At 49.5% G+C, this 27,500-nt stretch overlaps 1 protein-coding gene across 1 annotated transcript in view; it reads left to right on the forward strand.

Moving 5' to 3' along the window:
* The first annotated feature begins 6,751 nt into the window (after positions 1-6,751).
* LOC310952727 (FH1/FH2 domain-containing protein 1-like) overlaps positions 6,752-27,500 on the forward strand; it is a 41,878-nt gene continuing 21,129 nt past the window's right edge. Inside the window, 5 exon segments of the mRNA XM_083921412.1 lie at positions 6,752-7,025; positions 12,506-12,612; positions 14,298-14,362; positions 26,413-26,480; positions 26,950-27,055. Of these exon segments, the coding sequence (XP_083777538.1) occupies positions 6,861-7,025; positions 12,506-12,612; positions 14,298-14,362; positions 26,413-26,480; positions 26,950-27,055 (511 nt within the window). The 5' untranslated portion in view covers positions 6,752-6,860.

Genomic DNA, 27,500 nt, shown 5'->3' on the forward strand with positions numbered 1-27,500 from the left:
TCCACCTGTCCCTGCAGGGTCACATCTCTCTCCTCCACCTGTCCCTGCAGGGTCACGTCTCCTCCTCCACCTGTCCCTGCGGGGTCACGTCTCTCTCTCCTCCACCTGTCCCTGCAGGGTCACGTCTCTCCTCCTCCACCTGTCCCTGCAGGGTCACGTCTCTCCTCCTCCACCTGTCCCTGCAGGGACACGTCTCTCTCCTCCACCTGTCCCTGCAGGGTCACGTCTCTCCTCCTCCACCTGTCCCTGCAGGGTCACGTCTCTCTCCTCCACCTGTCCCTGCAGGGACACGTCTCTCTCCTCCACCTGTCCCTGCAGGGTCACGTCTCTCTCTCCTCCACCCGTCCCTGCAGGGTCACGTCTCTCTCCTCCTCCACCCGTCCCTGCAGGGTCACGTCTCTCTCCTCCACCTGTCCCTGCAGGGTCACGTCTCTCCTCCACCTGTCCCTGCAGGGTCACGTCTCTCCTCCACCTGTCCCTGCAGGGTCACGTCTCTCCTCCTCCACCTGTCCCTGCAGGGTCACATCTCTCCTCCACCTGTCCCTGCAGGGTCATGTCTCTCTCTCCTCCACCTGTCCCTGCAGGGTCACGTCTCTCCTCCACCTGTCCCTGCAGGGTCACGTCTCTCTCCTCCACCTGTCCCTGCAGGGTCACGTCTCTCCTCCACCTGTCCCTGCAGGGTCACGTCTCTCCTCCACCTGTCCCTGCAGGGTCACGTCTCTCTCCTCCACCTGTCCCTGCAGGGTCACGTCTCTCTCTCCTCCACCTGTCCCTGCAGGGTCACGTCTCTCTCTCCTCCACCTGTCCCTGCAGGGTCACGTCTCTCTCCTCCACCTGTCCCTGCAGGGTCACGTCTCTCTCTCCTCCACCTGTCCCTGCAGGGTCACGTCTCTCTCTCCTCCACCTGTCCCTGCAGGGTCACGTCTCTCTCCTCCACCTGTCCCTGCAGGGTCACGTCTCTCCTGTGTGTGTGTGTGTGTTTGTGTGTGTCTGTGTGTGTGTGTGTGTGTGTGTTTGTGTGTGTGTGTGTTTGTCTCTGTGTGTGTGTGTATGTGTGTGTGTGTGTGTGTGTGTGTGTGTGTGTGTGTGTGTGTGTGTGTGTGTGTGTGTGTGTGTGTGTATGTGTGTGTGTTTCAGCCTGTTGCATCATTTTAATGATGAAACTTGTTTCACTCAAATGTAGAGAAACAGCTCCACCTGCTGCACCACCAGCTCCCTGCACCCTCACACACACACACACATACACACACAAACACACATATACACTTGCAGAGTCGACACACTTCAGCACGTCACACTCTTTTCACGTCAGTTTTCAGGAAAATGACATTTGTTACCCACACATTTGGTTAATATTCAGTTTATCTTGTGGTTTCAGGCTCAGGCTGAACATGTGGGATCGCATAGAACGCTCACTGAATTCTGATTGGTCGAGAGGACGTATCGCATTTAGGCTAAAAAGAGGTTTGGCGCAAGTCGTGGTTTGTAAAGGAGCTGCATCTTGAGACCATTTTAAACAGGAAATGAAGAGATTTGGCAGAAACACTGATGAAGCAGTGAAAAGGTTGTGAAGTGTCTCAAAGTCATTTGTTTAAAATTTGGCTTTTTTCTTGTTTTGGAAAAGAGCTCTTCTCAGATTTATGAACCGAAAACAGAACGTGGACATCTTAGAGCGCCCTCCCACTGTTCCTCCGTCACAGGTTAGAGCCCCCTCCCACTGTGCCTCCGTCCCGTGCCCCAGCACGTGTCACGGCTAAGGTCTGGTTCCTTTGACCAGTGTGAGTGCAACCGTACCACGTCTAGGAGCGGCACGCTTGCCGTCCACGGCCCGTTTGGGAGAGGTGGGCTTTAGTAAAGCACGTTTGCACGTGTACGAGCACGAGCGTGTGCACGTGTATGAGCACGACAAGGACCCTAAAGCACGGGGCACGGGATGCACGCACAGTGGGAGGGCGCCCTAACCTGTGACAGACGCACAGTGGGAGGGCGCTCTAACCTGTGACGGAGGCACAGTGGGAGGGCGCTCTAACCTGTGACGGAGACACAGTGGGAGGGCGCTCTAACCTGTGACAGAGGCACAGTGGGAGGGCGCTCTAACCTGTGACGGAGACACAGTGGGAGGGCGCTCTAACCTGTGACGGAGGCACAGTGGGAGGGCGCCCTTAAAGGCACCGGGGATCCTGGATCAGGTCTCAGGGGCCGCAGCTCCAGCAGGGGACCCCAAACTGAATGAACCCCTGAACACTCTGAAGTGACTGTGATCAGAACACCTCAAGACCTGGTCCGGTCCAAGTGAACCCACTCAGGACAGGACTTCACAGAATCCTCCCTGGTTCATGATCCACACTACAAAGATTCAGTGGCTTTGATAAAGACGTGGACCCAGAGCCAGTTGAGGTGGTTCAGGATCATCTGGTCTGGATGAACCCTGGGCGCCTCCCTAGGGAGGTGTTCCAGGCACGTCCAGCTGGGAGGAGGCCTCGGGGAAGACCCAGGACCAGGTGGAGAGATTAGATCTCCACACTGGCCTGGGAACGCCTCAGGATCCCCCAGTTAGAGCTGGTTAATGTGGCCCGGGAAAGGGAAGTTTGGGGTCCCTGCTGGAGCTGCTGCCCCTGAGACCTGATCCAGGATCAGAGGCTGGAGCTGCTGCCCCTGAGACCTGATCCAGGACCAGAGGCTGGAGCTGCTGCCCCTGAGACCTGATCCAGGACCAGAGGCTGGAGCTGCTGCCCCTGAGACCTGATCCAGGACCAGAGGCTGGAGCTGCTGCCCCTGAGACCTGATCCAGGACCAGAGGCTGGAGCTGAGATTATATTATTATTATTATTTATAACAATATTCCTAAATATGAGAGAAGTGCGTCCTCTGGAGGCTCAGTGACCAAAGTACAGACTCTGTTATTGTGTTAATATGATTATTATTGTTGATGTTGTTGTTATTGTTGTTATTTCATAGATTTATACATTAATGATATAAATGTTATTATTATTATTATTATTGTTCTGACTTTGTCTACAAATATGAAGTTCACCCTGAGATCTTTCTTCTTATCATCATTATGATTATTATGGTTAATATTGTTGTTTATTTATTTATTAATTTGTTCCTTTCATAAAAACGCCCGTTCAGTACAGTGAACAGGACCCGGGTCTATCACAGGACAGGACCCGGGTCTATCACAGGACAGGACCCGGGTCCAGCCTAATCAAACAACAATAATAATCATATTAACACAATAACAGAGTCTGTACTTTGGTCATTGAGCCTCCAGAGGACGCACTTCTCTCATATTTAGGAATATTGTTATAAATAATAATATAATAAATATAATAAATATATAATAAAATAAAATAAATATGATAATAATTATAATATCTCATCTCAGCTCCAGCCTCTGATCCTGGATCAGGTCTCAGGGGCAGCAGCTCCAGACTCTGATCCTGGATCAGGTCTCAGGGGCAGCAGCTCCAGCCTCTGATCCTGGATCAGGTCTCAGGGGCAGCAGCTCCAGCCTCTGATCCTGGATCAGGTCGCAGGGGCAGCAGCTCCAGCCTCTGATCCTGGATCAGGTCTCAGGGGCAGCAGCTCCAGCCTCTGGTCCTGGATCAGCCACATTAACCAGCTCTAACTGGGGGATCCTGAGGCGTTCCCAGGCCAGTGTGGAGATCTAATCTCTCCACCTGGTCCTGGGTCTTCCCCGAGGCCTCCTCCCAGCTGGACGTGCCTGGAACACCTCCCTAGGGAGGCGCCCAGGGTTCATCCAGACCAGATGATCCTGAACCACCTCAACTGGCTCCTTTCAACACAAAGGAGCAGCGGCTCTACTCCGAGTTCCTCACGGATGCTGAACTTCTCCCCCTCTCTCTAAGGGAGACTCCAGACCCCCTCCTGAGGAAACACAGTTCACACGCTTGGACCTGGACCTGGTTCTGTGGGTCCTGACCTGGACCTGGTTCTTTGGGTCCTGACCTGGACCTGGTTCTGTGGGTCCTGACCTGGACCTGGTTCTTTGGGTCCTGACCTGGACCTGGTTCTTTGGGTCCTGACCTGGACCTGGTTCTGTGGGTCCTGACCCAGCTTTCAGGACCACAGGTGAGGGTAGGAACCAGGACTGAGGGTAGAGCGACTGCAGCTCCGCCCCCTCTGCTCCATCGTCCCCTCACTCGTGAACCAGATCCCGAGGTGCTTGAAGTCCTTCACTTGGGGTCAGGACTCGTTCCAGACCCGGAGGAACAATCCACCGGTTTCCTGCTGAGAGGACCACGCCAGAGACCAGATCCTCAGCCCACCGACCTGCAGCCCCTCCCCACCACGACTACGCCTCCATATCCTGTCCATGAAAACCACAAACAGGACTGGTGACAGAGTGCCCCCCTGGAGGAGGAGACCCCCACCGGGAACCACTCCGACTCACTGCCCAGGATCCGGACACATGACCGGGGTGAACTCCAACACCGCGGCGCTCAGCCGGGGGTTTGAGAGTCTCCCCACACCCGCCCGGCCCCTCACACCCTGGGCCCCTCCAGAGAAGACCAGGGTCCAGCCCCTATCCAGGAGCACGGGTCCAGATCCAGACTGTGTGTGGAGGTGAGCCCCCCCAGATCTAACTGGGAGCTCCACCTCCCTCACAAGCTCCGGCTCCTTCCCCCACAGAGAGGAGACGCTCCACGTCCCCAGAGCCTCTGCTGCCCGGGTCTGGACCCTCCAGGCCCCTCACCCTCACTGCCCCCCGTGCAGCAGCGCCCCGACCCCAGAGGGTCCTCCTGTGAGTGGGGGGCCCACAGGATGGAGAGGGGGAGGGGCCGGCGAGCCCTCGGTCTGGTCCTGGCTCCAGACGGGGCCCCGGGCTTCCTCCGGGCAGGGTCTCTCTTCCTCTTCCTGGTTTGTCCGTAGAGTCTTTGTGAGGCGTTCTTAGTCCGGCCCCTCGCCTGAGACCACTCTGCCATGGGAGACCAGGAGCACCAGGGTCCAGACCACAGCCCTCAGGGTCACAGGGACTCAGACCTGAACCACCATGAGGGGACGGGTCCAGACCACAGCCCTCAGGGTCACAGGGACTCAGACCTGAACCACCATGAGGGGACGGGTCCAGACCACAGCCCTCAGGGTCACAGGGACTCAAACCTGAACCACCATGAGGGGACGGGTCCAGACCACAGCCCTCAGGGTCACAGGGACTCAGACCTGAACCACCATGAGGGGACGGGTCCAGACCACAGCCCTCAGGGTCACAGGGACTCAGACCTGAACCACCATGAGGGGACGGGTCCTGGAGGGGACTAAGTATAATAATAATATAAATATAATAATGTCAGCAGTTGTTGTTGTTATGAAACTAAATATAATAACTGAATATTATTGTTGCAGCTCAGGTTCCACTCCGTGACGTCACCACTGACGCGCCCAAAGTCAAGTTCCTGTTCATTAAACCGGATGTTCGGTTTATTCTTTCGAAATAAAACTAAACTTTCACTCATGAGATTAAAAAAGTCAGAACAATAAAAATATTTAATGTTTATGAAAAATATCCACACAGACACGAGCTCATGTTTATTTTAGCAGTATTATTATTTTTAATAATTATAATAAAATAATAATAATGATACATTTTTATTTGTTTAACACTTTTCAGCGAAAAGCAAAACATTTAAAACAAAAAGCCTCAAAACAGGAAAAAAATGAATAATAATCAGAGACGATGAAATCTAAAACATGAAAGTGACTTAAATTCATGTGTGTGTATAATAATATATTAATAATTAATATTTCCCTTTGTCATCGTTACACTTTTACACGATGAGTCATTTTTGCTTTTGTTTGACCTCACTGGGTTTTACTGTTATTGTTTATTATGGTTTCTGTTTGTGTGTGTGTGTGTGTGTGTGTGTGTGTGTGTGTGTGTCTGTGTGTCTGTGTGTGTGTGTGTGTGTGTGTGTGTGTGTGTGTGTGTCTGTGTGTCTGTGTGTGTGTGTGTGTGTGTGTGTGTGTGTGTGTGAGTGTGTGTGTGTGAGTGTGTGTGTGTGTGTGTGTGTGTGTGTCTGTGTGTGTGTCTTTGTGAGTGTGTGTGTGTGTGTGTGTGTGTGTGTCTGTGTGTGTGAGTGTGTGTGTGCGTATGTATGTGTGTGTGTGTGTGTGTCTTTGTGAGTGTGTGTGTGTGTGTGTGTGTGTGTATGTCTGTGTGTGTGAGTGTGTGTGTGTGTGTGTGTGTGTGTCTGTGTGTGTGTCTTTGTGAGTGTGTGTGTGTGTGTGCGTGTGTGTGTGTGTGTCTGTGTGTGTGAGTGTGTGTGTGTGTGTGTTTGTTTCTTTGCTGTTTTTAAAGTTTTTAATAAAGTTTAAAGTTTTATTCCAGAGGCAGAAAAAAGTTTACAAACTTCATAAAGTGACAAAAATAAAACATCTTTAAACTCTGAATTAAAAACTGTTTTTACCTGTTTAAAGAAGAAAAACGCCTCAAAAATGTCTTTATTTTATTAAATATGAACTCTTTTATTTCTGTTTTCTCTTTTGTACTTTATTATAAATGTTCTTTATTTTATTTCTATTTTCTCTTTTGTACTTTATTGTTAAAAGAACTTCATGAACTTCATGTTTGTGATGTTTTTGTTGATTTCAAAATGTTCTGAATAAAGTTCTTGAAGAAAAAACAAACTTTCCAAGGTGCCTTTATTTTGAAAGGGCGTCCCGGATGCGTGTCGCACCTGCAGCAGCTTCACCTGTCCGCGCGCTGCGGCTCATTCGCGTCCCAGCCTCCGTGAGAACCGGCTCCTGTTCGGTTCCTCAGCCTCTCGCGGTCCGGACGCGTCGGCACCGGGACACACGGACTCTCTCCCCCGCCCTGGGGTCGCGCTCACTCGGCCATGGCCTCCGTCGTCTGCCGGGTCCAGTTCCTGGAGGACTCGGACCCGTTCATCTGCACCAACTTCCCCGAGCCCCGGAGACCTCCGACGGTCAGCGTGGAGCCGAACCTGCCGCTCAGCGAGCAGATCTCCGGGATCCACAAGCTGCTGGAGGCGCCTCTGAAGGTGGGCTGGGTTCAGACACACGTCACTGCTCACCTGCACAGGTAACACGGGTAACACGGGCCCCGGGTAACACGGGCCACGGGTAACACGGGTCACAGGTAACAGGGGCACCAGGTAACAGGGGCCCCGGGTGGGGGCGGACGGGGACACGGGGACACACCAGACTCCATAGGAATAACAGGAGATTTAACGTGTCCTCGTCCTTCAGCTGTAAACACAATAACTCAAACTGAGCGACATTAAAGGTTCATTCCGTCACTTTAGAGACTAAATCACTCGCGCTGGTTGAAGCCGAACTGATCGAAACACTTCACTTGTTCGACCAGTCGAGAGTTTTGAGGATGTGGGTGTTGATTCAGTGTTAAACACTAAAAACAGCAGTTTTGTAAACGGGGTTTGGTCCCGGGTTGTTTCCGTCCGTGAGCGCGTTTTTCCCCCCGGGCTCTGAGCTGGAAACGCTTCCCTCTGTTTTCAGGGTTTAAAGTTGTGTGAAAGTGAAAGAGTCTGTTCACAAACACGAGCCTCTGGTTTCTTACTTTATGTGATTATGGGCAGATACGGTAACCATGGTAACCGGCAGATTACATACACATATTACAGAGTTTAGAGCTCCAGCTGATTTTTCCACTTCCGGTAAAAATCAAACATGAAACGCGTTCAAACTTTAGAAAACTAATAATTCATAATTCTGCTGATTCATCAACTATAAATACACTGCGCTGACGTCACGCCCTGACACTGACGTCACGCCCTGACACTGACGTCACAGCTGCAGAAACGTTTTTGTTCCAACGTGAATTTTTACAAAGTTTTGGGAACTTTTTTTAAATTAATAATTCATGTAAAAGTTTCTGTTGTTTTATTTTGAAATGAGGAAAAAAAAGAAGCGTCTTTTATTTTGATGTAATGACGTCATCTGTTTCACCGAGCGCGCGCGTGTTTTCAGGCGCGTTCATGGACGCAGGCTGGAGTTACGTGTGTGTGTGTGTGTGTGTGTGTGTGTGTGTGTGTGTGTGTGTGTGTGTGTGTGTGTGTGTGTGTGTGTGTGTGTGTGTGTGTGTGTGTGTGTGTGTGTGTGTGTGTGTGTGTGTGTGTGTGTGTGTGTGTGTGTGTGTGTGTGTGTGTGTGTGTGTGTGTGTGTGTGTGCTGACTAATGATGCGTCCTGTTTGGATGAGCGTGCAGTTTTCCAAACAGGAAGTGAGTGCAGCTCCACGTCGCTCGCTCTTCCTGCGTCTCCCTGAGGCTGAAGTCCAGCACGGAGATAAGGTCGGCGAGGCCTCAGCCCGTCGTCACGACGACGTCTGGGGTCCAACACGCTGCTGCTTCTTATCACACGGCGTCCTGCTGACTCAGGGCGCCCTCCCACTGTGCCCCCGTCACAGGTTAGAGCGCCCTCCCACTGTGCCTCCGTCACAGGTTAGAGACCCTCCCACTGTGCCTCCGTCACAGGTTAGAGCGCCCTCCCACTGTGCCTCCGTCACAGGTTAGAGCGCCCTCCCACTGTGCCTCCGTCACAGGTTAGAGCGCCCTCCCACTGTGCCTCCGTCCCGTGCCCCGTGCTTTAGGGTCCTTGTCCCCCCCTCCAGGCCCGTTTGTACTCACACTACCTGGGCCTCAGAGAATGCTTCTTGCTGCCTATACGTCATCACGCCGTAACACGTCACTCACATTGATGACGTCATGGCGATGCGTGGCTTTGTTTCCAGATCTTTCCGTAGACCTCGGAGTTTTTGTGCGTCTTGTCGACTGTTTTTGAATCTTTTCATCGACCAAATCTGCAGTAAACACTCCACCTCCGCATCACACCAACGTGAACCTTTCACCGCCATTGTTTGAAATGTCCGCGCATGGTCCCTCCTTCTTTTTTCTACGTCCCAACAGGCGCACAGGAAATGACCTCAGAACCGCCGTAGGCCTCGTGCTCGTACACGTGCGCACGCTCGTGCTCGTAAAGCCCACCTCTCCCAAACGGGGAGACGTCGGTCGTCGTGGTTTCTGTAAATGACGTTTATTGAAAGCGCCTCAGATGAGTTTCGTGACCTCGGCGTGGGTCTGAGGCTGCGAGGCGTTCAGGGCCTGTTGGAGTCTGCAGGATCAGATAAAGACTCATTACATTCCTGCACTGACCCCTTAATGGTTCCCAGCATGCACTGGGGCACGACCTGCAGATCAGCGACCTGATTGGACCACAGACTTTCTTCTTCTCTCTCTCTCTCTCTCTCTCTCTGTCTCTCTCTTTCTCTCTCTCTCTCTCTCTCTCTCTCTCTCTCTCTCTCTCTCTCTCTCTCTCTCTCTCTCTCTCTCTCTCTCTCTCTCTCTCTCTCTCTCTCTCTGGAGGAAGAGGGTGTGGCAGTAAACAGAAGATAACAGCTGACAGACGGACGGATGGATGTAACTCTAGCAGCTGCAGGAAACCCTTTTATTTTGTGCACAGCAGCAGAGGCATGTTAGCCTAGCTTAGCACAAAGACTGGAAACAGGAGGAACTGTTAGCCTAGCTTAGCACAAAGACTGGAAACAGGAGGAACTGTTAGCCTAGCTTAGCATACAGACTGGAAACAGGGGAAAATGTTAGCCTAGCTTAGCACAAAGACTGGAAACAGGGGGAACTGTTAGCCTAGCTTAGCACAAAGACTGGAAACAGGGGGAACTGTTAGCCTAGCCTAGCACAAAGACTGGAAACAGGGGGAACTGTTAGCCTAGCTTATCACAAAGACTGGAAACAGGGGGAACTGTTAGCCTAGCTTAGCACAAAGACTGGAAACAGGGGGAACTGTTAGCCTAGCTTAGCACAAAGACTGGAAACAGGGGGAACTGTTAGCCTAGCTCAGCACAAAGACTGTAAACAGGGGAAACTGTTTGCCTAGCTTAGCACAAAGACTGTAAACAGGGGGAACTGTTAGCCTAGCTTAGCACAAAGACTGTAAACAGGGGAAACTGTTAGCCTAGCTTGACACAAAGACTAGAAACAGGGGGAACTGTTAGCCTAGCTTAGCACAAAGACTGGAAACAGGGGGAACTGTTAGCCTAGCTCAGCACAAAGACTGTAAACAGGGGAAACTGTTAGCCTAGCTTAGCACAAAGACTGTAAACAGGGGGAACTGTTAGCCTAGCTTAGCACAAAGACTGTAAACAGGGGAAACTGTTAGCCTAGCTTGACACAAAGACTAGAAACAGGGGGAACTGTTAGCCTAGCTTAGCACAAAGACTGGAAACAGGGGGAACTGTTAGCCTAGCCTAGCACAAAGACTGGAAACAGGGGAAAATGTTAGCCTAGCTTAGCACAAAGACTGTAAACAGGGGAAACTGTTAGCCTAGCTTGACACAAAGACTAGAAACAGGGGGAACTGTTAGCCTAGCTTAGCACAAAGACTGGAAACAGGGGGAACTGTTAGCCTAGCCTAGCACAAAGACTGGAAACAGGGGGAACTGTTAGCCTAGCTTAGCACAAAGACTGTAAACAGGGGAAACTGTTAGCCTAGCTTAGCACAAAGACTGGAAACAGGGGGAACTGTTAGCCTAGCTTAGCACAAAGACTGGAAACAGGGGGAACTGTTAGCCTAGCCTAGCACAAAGACTGGAAACAGGGGGAACTGTTAGCCTAGCTTAGCACAAAGACTGTAAACAGGGGAAACTGTTAGCCTAGCTTAGCACAAAGACTGGAAACAGGGGAAAATGTTAGCCTAGCTTAGCACAAAGACTGGAAACAGGGGGAACTGTTAGCCTAGCTTAGCACAAAGACAGAAGTCATGCTGACACGTCTCATTGTTGCAGAAGAATGTTGCTGTTCTGGTTCAGACGGATTGTTTCGTGACTCAGACGCTTTGAACGCACTCAGACACGGCGCCCGCCGCAGGAAACAGGAAACAGGAAACAGTTATGGATGAACATGTGTCACCTGAGCAGCCGTCACCTGTTATTATTTATTCATAAATCAATATCAGTATAACTTCAATATTACTTCATTTCATCATTCATATCAGAAGAGAAGAAAACAAAACAAAGCAGCTGTGTTCAGGGGCGTTCAGGTGCGTTCAGCTGCGTGCAGGTTATTAAGTCAGGGAGGAGACACTCACCTGTTCTGAGCTATTTTAATATATAATAATAATAATAATTATAATTATCAGTCACCATCCTACAGCCTGTCAGTAAATGACCTGTGTGTGTGTGTGTGTGTGTGTGTGTGTGTGTGTGTGTGTGTGTGTGTGTGTGTGTGTGTGTGTGTGTGTGTGTGTGTGTGTGTGTGTGTGTGTGTGTGTGTGTGTGTGTGTGTGTGTGTGTGTGTGTGTGTGTGTGTGTGTGTGTGTGTGTGTGTGTGTGTGTGTGTGTGTGTGTGTGTGTGTGTGTGAATCTGACGTCAGTAAAAACAGGTTTTGTAGCATTTGTTTCTGCGTCGTCACGGCAACAGGCTCAGTTTATATTATTGTTGTTGTTGTTATTTCAAAATAAAAGCTCAGTCAGGAAAAACTGTTTCAGACTAAAGAAGAAATGTTCTTTTCTGACATATTCATATTTTACCTGTCTCTCTCTCACCCGTCTGTCTCTCACCTGTCTGTCTGTCTCTCACCTGTCTCTCACCTGTCTGTCTCTCACCTGTCTGTCTCTCACCTGTCTCTCTCTCTCTCACCTGTCTGTCTCTCTCCTGTATGTCTCTCACCTGTCTGTCTGTCTCCTGTCTGTCTCTCACCTGTCTCTCACCTGTCTGTCTCTCACCTGTCTGTCTCTCACCTGTCTGTCTCTCACCTGTCTCTCTCTCTCTCACCTGTCTGTCTCTCTCCTGTCTGTCTCTCACCTGTCTGTCTCTCACCTGTCTGTCTCTCACCTGTCTGTCTGTCTCTCTCTCACCTGTCTGTCTCTCACCTGTCTGTCTCTCACCTGTCTGTCTCTCCTCACCTGTCTGTCTCTCTCACCTGTCTGTCTCTCACCTGTCTGTCTCTCACCTGTCTGTCTGTCTCTCTCTCACCTGTCTGTCTCTCACCTGTCTGTCTCTCACCTGTCTGTCTCTCCTCACCTGTCTGTCTCTCTTCACCTGTCTGTCTCTCACCTGTCTCTCTCTCACCTGTCTGTCTCTCACCTGTCTCTCTCTCTCTCTCTCTCTCACCTGTCTGTCTCTCACCTGTCTGTCTCTCCTCACCTGTCTCTCTCTCTCCCCACCTGTCTGTCTCTCACCTGTCTGTCTCTCCCCACCTGTCTGTCTCTCACCTGTCTGTCTCTCCTTACCTGTCTCTCTCTCACCTGTCTGTCTCTCTCACCTGTCTGTCTCTCACCTGCCTCTCTCTCACCTGTCTGTCTCTCACCTGTCTGTCTCTCCTCACCTGCCTCTCTCTCACCTGTCTGTCTCTCACCTGTCTGTCTCTCCCCACCTGTCTCTCCTCACCTGTCTGTCTCTCACCTGTCTGTCTCTCACCTGTCTCTCCTCACCTGTCTGTCTCTCACCTGTCTCCCTCCCCACCTGTCTGTCTCTCACCTGTCTGTCTCAGCTGGAGGAGTGCACCCTGCAGTTGTCCTCTAATGGAAACTATCTGGACCTGGACTCGTCTTTGTCGGAGCAAAGAGACGAGCTGGAGAACTTCTACGAAGACGTGGCGTAAGACCTCTTTACCTGTCTCACCTGTCTCACCTGTCCCCTGTCTCACCTTTACCTGTCTCACCTGTCTCACCTTTACCTGTCTCACCTGTCCCCTGTCTCACCTGTCTCACCTTTACCTGTCTCACCTGTCCCCTGTCTCACCTGTCTCACCTTTACCTGTCTCACCTGTCCTCTGTCTCACCTGTCCCCTGTCTCACCTGTCTCACCTGTCTCACCTTTACCTGTCTCACCTGTCCCCTGTCTCACCTGTCTCACCTTTACCTGTCTCACCTGTCCTCTGTCTCACCTGTCCCCTGTCTCACCTGTCTCACCTGTCTCACCTTTACCTGTCTCACCTGTCTCTGTTGAAGGACTTGAACAGAGTCAGGACACTTTTATTCAGGTCCAAGGTCCCGTGACAGTCGTCGTCTCCACTCACGCCCCGCGGCGTCACGGCCCCACCTCTGACCTCTGACCCCGCAGCGTCACGGCCCCACCTCTGACCTCTGACCCCGCGGCGTCATGGCCCCACCTCTGACCTCCGACCTCTGACCCCGCGGCGTCATGGCCCCACCTCTGACCTCTGACCCCGCGGCGTCACGGCCCCACCTCCGACCTCTGACCCCGCGGCGTCACGGCCCCACCTCTGACCTCTGACCCCGCGGCGTCATGGCCCCACCTCCGACCTCTGACCCCGCGGCGTCACGGCCCCACCTCCGACCTCTGACCCCGCGGCGTCACGGCCCCACCTCCGACCTCTGACCCCGCGGCGTCACGGCCCCACCTCCGACCTCTGGCCCCACAGAACCACGGCCCCACCTCCGACCTCTGACCCCGCGGCGTCACGGCCCCACCTCTGACCTCTGACCCCGTGGCGTCATGGCCCCCACCTCCGACCTCTGACCCCGCGGCGTCACGGCCCCACCTCCGACCCGGGATCGAACCCCCGTCTCCAGTGAGGGAACGTGGTCTAGTTTCCCTCCGTCTCTCTCATTCTTTCCTCCGTGCCGTCGTTCTTTCCATCCTCTGATCCCAGAACCACAGGCTGCTGGGACACGGTCCAGAGGAACCCGAGTCCTGCAGACCAGGACCCTCAGAGTCCTGCAGACCAGGACCCTCAGAGTCCTGCAGACCAGGACCCTCAGAGTCCTGCAGACCAGGACCCTCAGAGTCCTGCAGACCAGGACCCTCAGAGTCTGAGTCCTGCAGACCAGGACCCTCAGAGTCCTGCAGACCAGGACCCTCAGAGTCTGAGTCCTGCAGACCAGGACCCTCAGAGTCCTGCAGACCAGGACCCTCAGAGTCACAGTCCTGCAGACCAGGACCCTCAGAGTCACAGTCCTGCAGACCAGGACCCTCAGAGTCCTGCAGACCAGGACCCAGAATGAGGTTGGAGGTTTTTGTAACGTCGCTGCAGAGCCAACGGCTGAACGTGTTAAAGACGCCGCTCGCTGTGACATCATCACGTCGCTCGCTGTGACATCATCACGCCGCTCGCTGTGACATCATCACACCGCTCGCTGTGACATCATCACGTCGCTCGCTGTGACATCATCGCGCCGGCCCATGAAGAAGCCGCTCGTGGTCCTGAATAAATAAATAAATAAATAAATAAATAAAAACAATATAAATGTTTAAATAAATAAACATAAATAAATAAATACGTGCTGTTTCCTGTTTCCTGTTTCCTGCGTCTGTGACAGGAAAGGGAAGAAGCCGCTCCTGATCCTGAGGACGCAGCTGTCGGTCCGGGTCCACTGCATCCTGGGTAATTATGATGATTATGGTTCATATGGTTATGATGATGTGTGTGATGACTCGGGGAAACTCTCACCGCAGTGACTCAGCGTTTCTCAGCGGATCATTTCCTGTGGAAACTCTTCTTCTGTTCCATCTTTTTGGCTGAGTCGTCACTAAAGTGTCCTCTAGGAGCATAAACGTGTGTTAAAGTGTCCTCTAGGAGCATAAACGTGTGTTAAAGTGTCCTCTAGGAGCATAAACGTGTGTTAAAGTGTCCTCTAGGAGCATAAACCTGTGTTAAAGTGTCCTCTAGGAACATAAACGTGTGTTAAAGTGTCCTCTAGGAGCATAAACGTGTGTTAAAGTGTCCTCTAGGAGCATAAACGTGTGCTAAAGTGTCCTCTAGGAGCATAAACGTGTGTTAAAGTGTCCTCTAGGAGCATAAACGTGTGCTAAAGTGTCCTCTAGGAGCCTAAACGTGTGCTAAAGTGTCCTCTAGGAGCATAAACGTGTGTTAAAGTGTCCTCTAGGAGCATAAGTGTGTGTTAAAGTGTCCTCTAGGAGCATAAACGTGTGTTAAAGTGTCCTCTAGGAGCATATACGTGTGCTAAAGTGTCCTCTAGGAGCATAAACGTGTGTTAAAGTGTCCTCTAGGAGCATAAGTGTGTGTTAAAGTGTCCTCTAGGAGCATAAACGTGTGTTAAAGTGTCCTCTAGGAGCATAAACGTGTGCTAAAGTGTCCTCTAGAAGCATAAACGTGTGTTAAAGTGTCCTCTAGGAGCATAAACGTGTGTTAAAGTGTCCTCTAGGAGCATAAACGTGTGCTAAAGTGTCCTCTAGGAGCATAAACGTGTGTTAAAGTGTCCTCTAGGAGCATAAACGTGTGTTAAAGTGTCCTCTAGGAGCATAAACGTGTGTTAAAGTGTCCTCTAGGAGCATAAACGTGTGTTAAAGTGTCCTCTAGGAGCATAAACGTGTGTTAAAGTGTCCTCTAGGAGCATAAACGTGTGTTAAAGTGTCCTCTAGGAGCATAAGTGTGTGTTAAAGTGTCCTCTAGGAGCATAAGTGTGTGTTAAAGTGTCCTCTAGGAGCATAAACGTGTGTTAAAGTGTCCTCTAGGAGCATAAACGTGTGCTAAAGTGTCCTCTAGGAGCATAAACGTGTGTTAAAGTGTCCTCTAGGAGCATAAACGTGTGTTAAAGTGTCCTCTAGGAGCATAAACGTGTGTTAAAGTGTCCTCTAGGAGCATATACGTGTGCTAAAGTGTCCTCTAGGCGCATAATGTGTTAAAGTGTCCTCTAGGAGCATAAACGTGTGTTAAAGTGTCCTCTAGGAGCATAAACATGTGCTAAAGTGTCCTCTAGGAGCATAAACGTGTGTTAAAGTGTCCTCTAGGAGCATAAACGTGTGTTAAAGTGTCCTCTAGGAGCATAAACGTGTGCTAAAGTGCTCTCTAGGAGCATAATGTGTTAAAGTGTCCTCTAGGAGCCTAAACGTGTGCTAAAGTGTCCTCTAGGAGCATAATGTGTTAAAGTGTCCTCTAGGAGCATAAACGTGTGTTAAAGTGTCCTCTAGGAGCATAAACGTGTGTTAAAGTGTCCTCTAGGAGCATAAACATGTGTTAAAGTGTCCTCTAGGAGCATAAACGTGTGTTAAAGTGTCCTCTAGGAGCATAAACGTGTGTTAAAGTGTCCTCTAGGAGCATAAACGTGTGTTTAAGTGTCCTCTAGGAGCATAAACGTGTGTTAAAGTGTCCTCTAGGAGCCTAAACGTGTGCTAAAGTGTCCTCTAGGAGCATAAACGTGTGTTAAAGTGTCCTCTAGGAGCATAAACATGTGTTTAAGTGTCCTCTAGGAGCATAAACGTGTGTTTAAGTGTCCTCTAGGAGCCTAAACGTGTGTTTAAGTGTCCTCTAGGAGCATAAACGTGTGTTTAAGTGTCCTCTAGGAGCCTAAACGTGTGCTAAAGTGTCCTCTAGGAGCATAAACGTGTGTTAAAGTGTCCTCTAGGAGCATAAACGTGTGTTAAAGTGTCCTCTAGGAGCATAAACGTGTGTTAAAGTGTCCTCTAGGAGCATAAACGTGTGCTAAAGTGTCCTCTAGGAGCATAAACGTGTGTTAAAGTGTCCTCTAGGAGCATAAACGTGTGTTAAAGTGTCCTCTAGGAGCATAAACGTGTGTTAAAGTGTCCTCTAGGAGCATATACGTGTGCTAAAGTGTCCTCTAGGCGCATAATGTGTTAAAGTGTCCTCTAGGAGCATAAACGTGTGTTAAAGTGTCCTCTAGGAGCATAAACATGTGCTAAAGTGTCCTCTAGGAGCATAAACGTGTGCTAAAGTGTCCTCTAGGAGCATAAACGTGTGTTAAAGTGTCCTCTAGGAGCATAAACGTGTGTTAAAGTGAACTCTAGGAGCACAAACGTGTGTTAAAGTGTCCTCTAGGAGCATAAACGTGTGTTAAAGTGTCCTCTAGGAGCATAAACGTGTGTTAAAGTGAACTCTAGGAGCATAAACGTGTGTTAAAGTGTCCTCTAGGAGCATAAACGTGTGCTAAAGTGTCCTCTAGGAGCCTAAACGTGTGCTAAAGTGTCCTCTAGGAGCACAAACGTGTGTTAAAGTGTCCTCTAGGAGCATAAACGTGTGCTAAAGTGTCCTCTAGGAGCATAAACGTGTGTTAAAGTGTCCTCTAGGAGCATAAACGTGTGTTAAAGTGTCCTCTAGGAGCATAAACGTGTGCTAAAGTGTCCTCTAGGAGCATAAACGTGTGCTAAAGTGTCCTCTAGGAGCATAAACGTGTGCTAAAGTGTCCTCTAGGAGCATAAACGTGTATTAAACTGTCCTCTAGGAGTAATAATTATTATTATTATCATAATTATTAAAGTGTGCAGACTTGATCCTCAGGAAGTTTTGATCTGTAGCTTCAACAAACACTCAACAGACCCACAGTTTCTGCTGTCGGCCGCTCCCTCCTCCTCCTCCTCCTCCTCCGCCTCCCTAACCTCCTCCCTCCCTCCCCCCTCTTCCCTCACCCCCCCCCCCTCCCGCGTTGCCTGGCATGACCTCGCCCTTCCTGCTCTGCGGGGACTTCCCTCCCCGTGCTGCCTTCAGGGTCAAACAGACAGACCGTGTTTGAGCCTGTGTTGCTGACGTAGATCTGATGTTTCTGTCCCGTCTCAACTCGTTCCTCTGCTGCAGCGTGACGCACGAAACTGACGCGAGATCAGCTCTGTGCTCAGGTGCACGACGCGTTCAGGTGCTGCTCCTGCAGGATGAACACGATGACGCGTTCAGGTGCTGCTCCTGCAGGATGAACACGACACGTTCAGGTGCTGCTCCTGCAGGATGAACACGATGATGCGTTCAGGTGCTGCTCCTGCAGGATGAACACGCCGCGTTCAGGTGCTGCTCCTGCAGGATGAACACGATGCGTTCAGGTGCAGCTCCTGCAGGATGAACACAATGACACGTTCAGGTGCTGCTCCTGCAGGATGAACACAATGACACGTTCAGGTGCTGCTCCTGCAGGATGAACATGATGCGTTCAGGTGCTGCTCCTGCAGGATGAACACGATGGCGCGTTCAGGTGCTGCTCCTGCAGGATGAACATGACGCGTTCAGGTGCTGCTCCTGCAGGATGAACACAATGACACGTTCAGGTGCTGCTCCTGCAGGATGAACACGATGACACGTTCAGGTGCTGCTCCTGCAGGACGAACACGATGACACGTTCAGGTGCTGCTCCTGCAGGATGAACACGACACGTTCAGATGCTGCTCCTGCAGGATGAACATGATGCGTTCAGGTGCTGCTCCTGCAGGATGAACACGATGATGCGTTCAGGTGCTGCTCCTGCAGGATGAACACGAAGACACGTTCAGGTGCTGCTCCTGCAGGATGAACACGACGCGTTCAGGTGCTGCTCCTGCAGGATGAACACGATGACACGTTCAGGTGCTGCTCCTGCAGGATGAACATGACACGTTCAGGTGCTGCTCCTGCAGGATGAACACGATGATGCGTTCAGGTGCTGCTCCTGCAGGATGAACACGATGACACGTTCAGGTGCTGCTCCTGCAGGATGAACACGATGATGCGTTCAGGTGCTGCTCCTGCAGGATGAACACGATGATGCGTTCAGGTGCTGCTCCTGCAGGATGAACACGGTGACACGTTCAGGTGCTTTTATTGTGGTGCGTTCAGGTGAATACTGCTCTTTCAGCCCCTCAGCGTCTGTGTCATGTGGAGAGTCTGACTGGAGGAGGAGCCCCTGAACGCACCGTCTTGACCTCTGCGGCTCTCCGTAGCGCTCAGGAATGTAAACACAGCTCTGAGCTAATGATGCGTTCACTTCCTGTTTGGATGAAAACACACTTTTTGAAGTCGTCTCTGTTTCAGAGTCAAAGTCAATCAGCAACAGGAAATACCAGGCTGTTTATCGAGGCCACTTCCTGTCTCTGACATGGATCCGTCCGTCCGTCTGTCTGTCCGTCCCGCGTCTGTGTGTGTGTGTGTGTGTGTGTGTGTCTGTCTGTGTGTGTGTGTGTGCGCGTGTGTGTGTCTGAACGCGTGTGTGTCTGAGAGTGTGTGTCACACTGTGCGACGTGAACAGTCGGTTGTTTCCATGGAGACGTGATCAGCTGAGGGAGTTGCTGTGAGGGAAGACCTCGCTCTTTGTGTGCGACCACAGGTGTCCAGCCCTGTGATTGGCTGAAGCTTCCTGTTGGAGCGCCGTCTCCACCTGCTGCTGCGGCTCCAGCTCCACACGGTCGGAGCAGGACACACACACACACACACACACACACACACACACACACACACACACACACACACACATATACTCTCACACACACACACACACACACACACACACACACACACACACAAACACTCGTGTTGCTGTGGAACGAACAAAAACACAAACCAGAACTTTCACCGTCAGAGACAAACTCCAGGGCCCTTCACACCGTTAACGGCGTGTTTCACAGGGCGAGCAGAGAGAGAGCGTGGCGTTCACACACACACACACACACACACACACACACACACACGAGGTCAGAGGAACAGAAACCATGAGCTCAGCTGAAGAACGCGGCTCCAGTCGAATCTATTTCAGTCTGAGTGACGCCGCCTCTTTAAATAGTGTTGTTTTCTACAGCGCTCGTGTTAACCGCGTCTCTGACTGGCCCTGAACACAACAGGAATCCAGTCCGTGTGTGTGTGTGTGTGTGTGTGTGTGTGGGGGGGGGGGGGATCTCCTCCAGCTGCTGTGGTGAAACTGGCTGGCGGCCATCTTGGGTCAGAGTTGGAGAGAGTGAGTCACAGTCGTCTCTGAGAGGACGGACGGACGGACGGACGGACGACGTCACTGAAGACGTAAACGTGTCCTGACACGGAAAGATCCAAGTGTTCAACTCTGACCTCGTTAACTAATGACCTCATTAACTAACGACCTCATTAACTAATGACCTCATTAACTAATGACCTCATTAACGAATGACCTCATTAACTAATGACCTCATTAACTAATGACCTCATTAACTAATGACCTCATTAACTAATGACCTCATTAACTAATGACCTCATTAACTAATGACCTCATTAACTAACGACCTCATTAACTAATGACCTCATTAACGAATGACCTCGTTAACTAACGACCTCGTTAACTAATGACCTCGTTAACTAATGACCTCGTTAACTAATGACCTCATTAACTAATGACCTCATTAACGAATGACCTCATTAACTAATGACCTCATTAACTAATGACCTCATTAACTAATGACCTCATTAACTAATGACCTCATTAACTAACGACCTCATTAACTAATTACCTCGTTCCCTAACGACCTCGTTAACTAATGACCTCGTTAACTAATGACCTCATTAACGAATGACCTCGTTAACTAATGACGTCGTTAACTAATGACCTCATTAACTAATGACCTCATTAACTAATGACCTCGTTAACGAATGACCTCGTTAACGAATGACCTCATTAACTAATGACCTCATTAACTAATGACCTCGTTAACTAATGACCTCGTTAACTAATGACCTCGTTAACTAATGACCTCATTAACTAATGACCTCATTAACGAATGACCTCGTTAACTAATGACCTCGTTAACTAATGACCTCGTTAACGAATGACCTCGTTAACTAATGACCTCGTTAACTAATGACCTCGTTAACTAATGACCTCGTTAACGAATGACCTCGTTAACTAATGACCTCATTAACTAATGACCTCATTAACGAATGACCTCGTTAACTAATGACCTCATTAACTAATGACCTCGTTAACGAATGACCTCGTTAACGAATGACCTCGTTAACGAATGACCTCGTTAACTAATGACCTCGTTAACGAATGACCTCATTAACGAATGACCTCGTTAACGAATGACCTCGTTAACTAATGACCTCATTAACTAATGACCTCATTAACTAATGACCTCGTTAACTAATGACCTCGTTAACTAATGACCTCGTTAACTAATGACCTCATGCGGTGTTGGCCAAAGTGAACTCCGGCCCCTCTACGTCACAGGGACTATGTGCTAACGTTAGCCTGCTAGCTGCATGGCTGTGGGAGCTGACGTTTGTTTCCTCCACAGCAGAATCGATGTAGCGCTCGCTAACTAGCATTAGATAAGTCGACCACCCAAACGGCTAACTTACTGCAGCTAGTGTAGCGTAGCCCAGCGCTGTTGTTCCCCCTTTAGTGTCGTGTGGTTTGATTCCTCAGGTCAGGATCTGTGGGTCGGCCATGTTTCATTTCACTACGACAATAAAAACACTTGAACACAACACACAGATAGAAAGGTCGGTCTTTCCCACGGCGCCTGAAGGCAGCACGAGGACCACAGTGACAGATCTGTGAGTTTGTTTGTGTTGGTAAAAATAAACTTTAACAGGGGAAGTTTATTTAAATCTTTAATGTTTCACATTTGTGTCCAAAGGGTTTCAGATGTTTGGGTTCAACACGACGAGGTTCAGGGTTCAGGGTTCTGGGTTCAGGGTTCTGGGTTCAGGGTTCTGGGTTCAGGGTTCTGAGTTCTGGGTTCTGGGTTCAGGGTTCTGAGATCAGGGTTCAGGCTTCTGGGTTCAGGGTTCTGAGATCAGGGTTCTGAGATCAGGGTTCTGGGTTCTGGGTTCTGGGTTCTGGGTTCTGAGATCAGGGTTCAGGGTTCTGGGTTCAGGGTTCAGGGTTCTGAGATCAGGGTTCTGAGATCAGGGTTCTGAGTTCTGGGTTCTGGGTTCAGGGTTCTGAGATCAGGGTTCAGGGTTCTGGGTTCAGGGTTCTGGGTTCAGGGTTCTGAGTTCTGGGTTCTGGGTTCAGGGTTCTGAGATCAGGGTTCAGGCTTCTGGGTTCAGGGTTCTGAGATCAGGGTTCTGAGATCAGGGTTCTGGGTTCTGGGTTCTGGGTTCTGAGATCAGGGTTCAGGGTTCTGGGTTCAGGGTTCAGGGTTCTGAGATCAGGGTTCTGAGATCAGGGTTCTGAGTTCTGGGTTCTGGGTTCAGGGTTCTGAGATCAGGGTTCAGGGTTCAGGGTTCTGGGTTCTGGGTTCTGGGTTCTGGGTTCTGGGTTCTGAGATCAGAACAAACAGCAGAACCTTGTCCCTGAGTCTCTGAACAGCAGCGTCCGTCCGTCCGTCTGCAGCTCAGAACTCTGAGGTCACGACTTTATTTTTAGCGTTCGGCTCATTTTCAGCTGCTGAGGTGAAACGTTTCAACTCTGGAGCATTTGGGACGTTGTGTTTACTGAGACTCTGCTGCTCTTTGTTCCTCAGTAACACTGTTCTTAATCCAGACTTAAGCCAGAGTTAATCCAGACTTAATCCAGACTTTATCCAGACTTAATCCAGACTTTATCCAGACTTAATCCAGACTAAATCCAGACTTAAGCCAGAGTTAATCCAGACTTAATACAGATTTATCCAGACTTAATCCAGACTTTATCCAGAGTTAATCCAGACTTAATCCAGACTTAAGCCAGAGTTAATCCAGACTTAATCCAGACTTAATCCAGACTTAATACAGACTTTATCCAGACTTTATCCAGACTTAATACAAATTTATCCAGACTTAATCCAGACTTTATCCAGACTTAATCCAGACTTAATCCAGACTTTATCCAGACTTAATACAGACTTTATCCAGACTTAATACAGATTTATCCAGACTTAATCCAGACTTAATCCAGACTTTATCCAGACTTAATCCAGACTTTATTCAGTCTTAATCCAGACTTAATCCAGACTTAATACAGACTCTATTCAGACTTAATCCAGACTTAATCCAGATTTAATCCAGACTTAATCCAGACTTAATCCAGACTTAATCCAGACTTAATCCAGATTTAATCCAGACTTAATCCAGACTTTGACCAACACACTAAGGAGTTAATGAAACACGTGTAAACAGGAGCAAAGACTCTGAGCAGCAGCTTCACTGACGCCACCTTCAGACATGTCACACCACAGTGTGTGTGTGTGTGTGTGTGTGTGTGTGTGTGTGTGTGTGTGTGTGTGTGTGTGTGTGTGTGTGTGTGTGTGTGTGTGTGTGTGTGTGTGTGTGTGTGTGTGTGTGTGTGTGTGTGTGTGTGTGTGTGTGTGTGTGTGTGTGTGTGTGTGTGTGTGTGTGTGTGTGTGTGTGTGTGTGTGTGTGTGTGTGTGTGTGTGTGTGTGTGTGTGTGTGTGTGTGTGGCCGCTCCACACCACACTGTGACACTCTTCATCATACCTTCATCTTCATCGTCCGGCTGTTTCCAGAACACGAGGAGCTCCTGAATGCAGCGTCCGGCCTCCTGTGTGTGTGTGTGTGTGTATGTGTGTGTGTGTGTGTGTGTGTCCCTGTGTGTGTGTGTGTGTGTCTGTCTGTCTGTGTGTGTGTGTGTGTGTGTGTGTGTATGTTTATTTTCCCATGAACTGTTTTCATGTCATCACTTCTTTTGTTTGTGATGATGTCACTTCCTGTCTCACAGTCTGAACTCAGTTATTTACGTCTGTGCTTCCTCGTTTTAACCCTTTAACATACGTTTATGCTCCTAGAGGACACTTTAACACACGTTTATGCTCCTAGAGGACACTTTAGCACACGTTTATGCTCCTAGAGGACACTTTAACACACGTTTATGCTCCTAGAGGACACTTTAACACACGTTTATGCTCCTAGAGGACACTTTAACACACGTTTATGCTCCTAGAGGACACTTTAACACACGTTTATGCTCCTAGAGGACACTTTAACACACGTTTATGCTCCTAGAGGACACTTTAGCACACGTTTATGCTCCTAGAGGACACTTTAACACACGTTTATGCTCCTAGAGGACACTTTAACACACGTTTATGCTCCTAGAAGACACTTTAACACACGTTTATGCTCCTAGAGGACACTTTAACACACGTTTATGCTCCTAGAGGACACTTTAACACACGTTTATGCTCCTAGAGGACACTTTAGCACACGTTTATGCTCCTAGAGGACACTTTAACACACGTTTATGCTCCTAGAGGACACTTTAACACACGTTTATGCTCCTAGAGGACACTTTAACACACGTTTATGCTCCTAGAGGACACTTTAACACACGTTTATGCTCCTAGAGGACACTTTAACACACGTTTATGCTCCTAGAGGACACTTTAACACACGTTTATGCTCCTAGAAGACACTTTAACACACGTTTATGCTCCTAGAGGACACTTTAACACACGTTTATGCTCCTAGAGGACACTTTAGCACACGTTTATGCTCCTAGAGGACACTTTAACACACGTTTATGCTCCTAGAGGACACTTTAACACACGTTTATGCTCCTAGAGGACACTTTAGCACACGTTTATGCTCCTAGAGGACACTTTAACACACGTTTATGCTCCTAGAGGACACTTTAACACACGTTTATGCTCCTAGAGGACACTTTAGCACACGTTTATGCTCCTAGAGGACACTTTAACACACGTTTATGCTCCTAGAGGACACTTTAACACACGTTCATGCTCCTAGAGGACACTTTAACACACGTTTATGCTCCTAGAGGACACTTTAACACACGTTTATGCTCCTAGAGGACACTTTAACACACGTTTATGCTCCTAGAGGACACTTTAGCACACGTTTATGCTCCTAGAGGACACTTTAACACACGTTTATGTTCCTAGAGGACACTTTAACACACGTTTATGCTCCTAGAGGACACTTTAACACACGTTTATGTTCCTAGAGGACACTTTAGCACACGTTTATGCTCCAAGAGGACGCTTTAACACACGTTTATGCTCCTAGAGGACACTTTAGCACACGTTTATGCTCCTAGAGGACACTTTAGCACACGTTTAGGCTCTTAGAGGACACTTTAACACACGTTTATGCTCCTAGAGGACACTTTAACACACGTATATGCTCCTAGAGGACACTTTAACACACGTTTATGCTCCTAGAGGACACTTTAACACACGTTTATGCTCCTAGAGGACACTTTAGCACACGTTTATGCTCCTAGAGGACACTTTAACACACGTTTATGCTCCTAGAGGACACTTTAGCACACGTTTATGCTCCTAGAGGACACTTTAGCACACGTTTATGCTCCTAGAGGACACTTTAACACACATTTATGCTCCTAGAGGACACTTTAACACACGTTTATGCTCCTAGAGGACACTTTAACACACGTTTATGCTCCTAGAGGACACTTTAACACACGTTTATGCTCCTAGAGGACACTTTAGCACACGTTTATGCTCCTAGAGTACACTTTAACACACGTTTATGCTCCTAGAGGACACTTTAACACACGTTTATGCTCCTAGAGGACACTTTAGCACACGTTTATGCTCCTAGAGGACACTTTAACACACGTTTATGCTCCTAGAGGACACTTTAACACACGTTTATGCTCCTAGAGGACACTTTAGCACACGTTTATGCTCCTAGAGGACACTTTAACACACGTTTATGCTCCTAGAGGACACTTTAACACACGTTTATGCTCCTAGAGGACACTTTAACACACGTTTATGCTCCTAGAGGACACTTTAGCACACGTTTATGCTCCTAGAGGACACTTTAGCACACGTTTATGCTCCTAGAGGACACTTTAACACACGTTTGTGCTCCTAGAGGACACTTTAACACACGTTTATGCTCCTAGAGGACACTTTAGCACACGTTTATGCTCCTAGAGGACACTTTAACACACGTTTATGCTCCTAGAGGACACTTTAGCACACGTTTATGCTCCTAGAGGACACTTTAGCACACGTTTATGCTCCTAGAGGACACTTTAGCACACGTTTATGCTCCTAGAGGACACTTTAGCACACGTTTATGCTCCTAGAGGACACTTTAGCACACGTTTATGCTCCTAGAGGACACTTTAGCACATGTTTATGCTCCTAGAGGACACTTTAGCACACGTTTATGCTCCTAGAGGACACTTTAGCACACGTTTATGCTCCTAGAGGACACTTTAACACACGTTTATGCTCCTAGAGGACACTTTAACACACGTTTATGCTCCTAGAGGACACTTTAGCACACGTTTATGCTCCTAGAGGACACTTTAACACACGTTTATGCTCCTAGAGGACACTTTAACACACGTTTATGCTCCTAGAGGACACTTTAACACACGTTTATGCTCCTAGAGGACACTTTAGCACACGTTTATGCTCCTAGAGGACACTTTAACACACGTTTATGCTCCTAGAGGACACTTTAGCACATGTTTATGCTCCTAGAGGACACTTTAGCACACGTTTATGCTCCTAGAGGACACTTTAACACACGTATATACTCCTAGAGGACACTTTAACACACGTCTATCTCCTAGAGGACACTTTAACACACGTTTATGCTCCTAGAGGACACTTTAACACACGTTTATGCTCCTAGAGGACACTTTAGCACACGTTTATGCTCCTAGAGGACACTTTAGCACACGTTTATGCTCCTAGAGGACACTTTAGCACACGTTTATGCTCCTAGAGGACACCTATGGAGTGTGGAGGTGCTGCCCTCTTGTGGACTCAGGTGGTAAAGACTCCTCTTGTCTCTTGTGTTTTCAGAGAAACTGTTTAACTCTCATGGTCCAGAACTGAGACGCTCGCTCTTCTCCCTCAAACAGCTGTTCCAGGTACGAGCCCTCACCTGTCTCACCTGTCTCACCTGTCTGCACCTGTCTCACCTGTCTCACCTGTCTGCACCTGTCTGCACCTGTCTCACCTGTCTGCACCTGTCTAACCTGTCTCCTGGTGTCTGCACCTGTCTCACCTGTCTGCACCTGTCTAACCTGTCTCCTGGTGTCTGCACCTGTCTAACCTTTCTGCACCTGTCTCACCTGTCTGCACCTGTCTCACATATCTGCACCTGTCTCACCTGTCTGCACCTGTCTCACATATCTGCACCTGTCTCACCTGTCTCACCTGTCTGCACCTGTCTCACCTGTCTCACCTGTCTCACCTGTCTGACCTGTCTCACCTGTCTGCACCTGTCTGCACCTGTCTCACATATCTGCACCTGTCTAACCTGTCTCACCTGTCTCCTGGTGTCTCACCTGTCTCACCTGTCTGTCTCACCTGTCTGTCTCTCTTCTGTTCCCGCAGGACGATAAAGACCTGGTCCCAGAGTTCGTGGCGTCTGAAGGTTTGACGTGTTTCATTAAAGTCGGAGCAGAAGCCGATCACAACTACCAGAACTACATCCTGAGAGGTGAGACACGTCCTCAGGGGTGAGACACGTCCTCAGGGGTGAGACACGTCCCCAGGGGTGAGACACGTCCTCAGGGGTGAGACACGTCCTCAGGGGTGAGACACGTCCTCAGGGGTGAGACACGTCCTCAGGGGTGAGACAAGTCCTTAGGGGTGAGACAAGTCCTCAGGGGTGAGACAAGTCCTCAGGGGTGAGACACGTCCTCAGGGGTGAGACACGTCCTCAGGGGTGAGACAAGTCCTTAGGGGTGAGACAAGTCCTCAGGGGTGAGACACGTCCTCAGGGGTGAGACAAGTCCTCAGGGGTGAGACATGTCCTCAGGGGTGAGACACGTCCTCAGGGGTGAGACAAGTCCTCAGGGGTGAGACAAGTCCTCAGGGGTGAGACACGTCCTCAGGGGTGAGACAAGTCCTCAGGGGTGAGACATGTCCTCAGGGGTGAGACA

Source organism: Echiichthys vipera, assembly GCF_963691815.1.
Source record: "Echiichthys vipera genome assembly, chromosome: 1".
In the NCBI taxonomy this organism is placed as follows: domain Eukaryota; kingdom Metazoa; phylum Chordata; class Actinopteri; order Perciformes; family Trachinidae; genus Echiichthys; species Echiichthys vipera.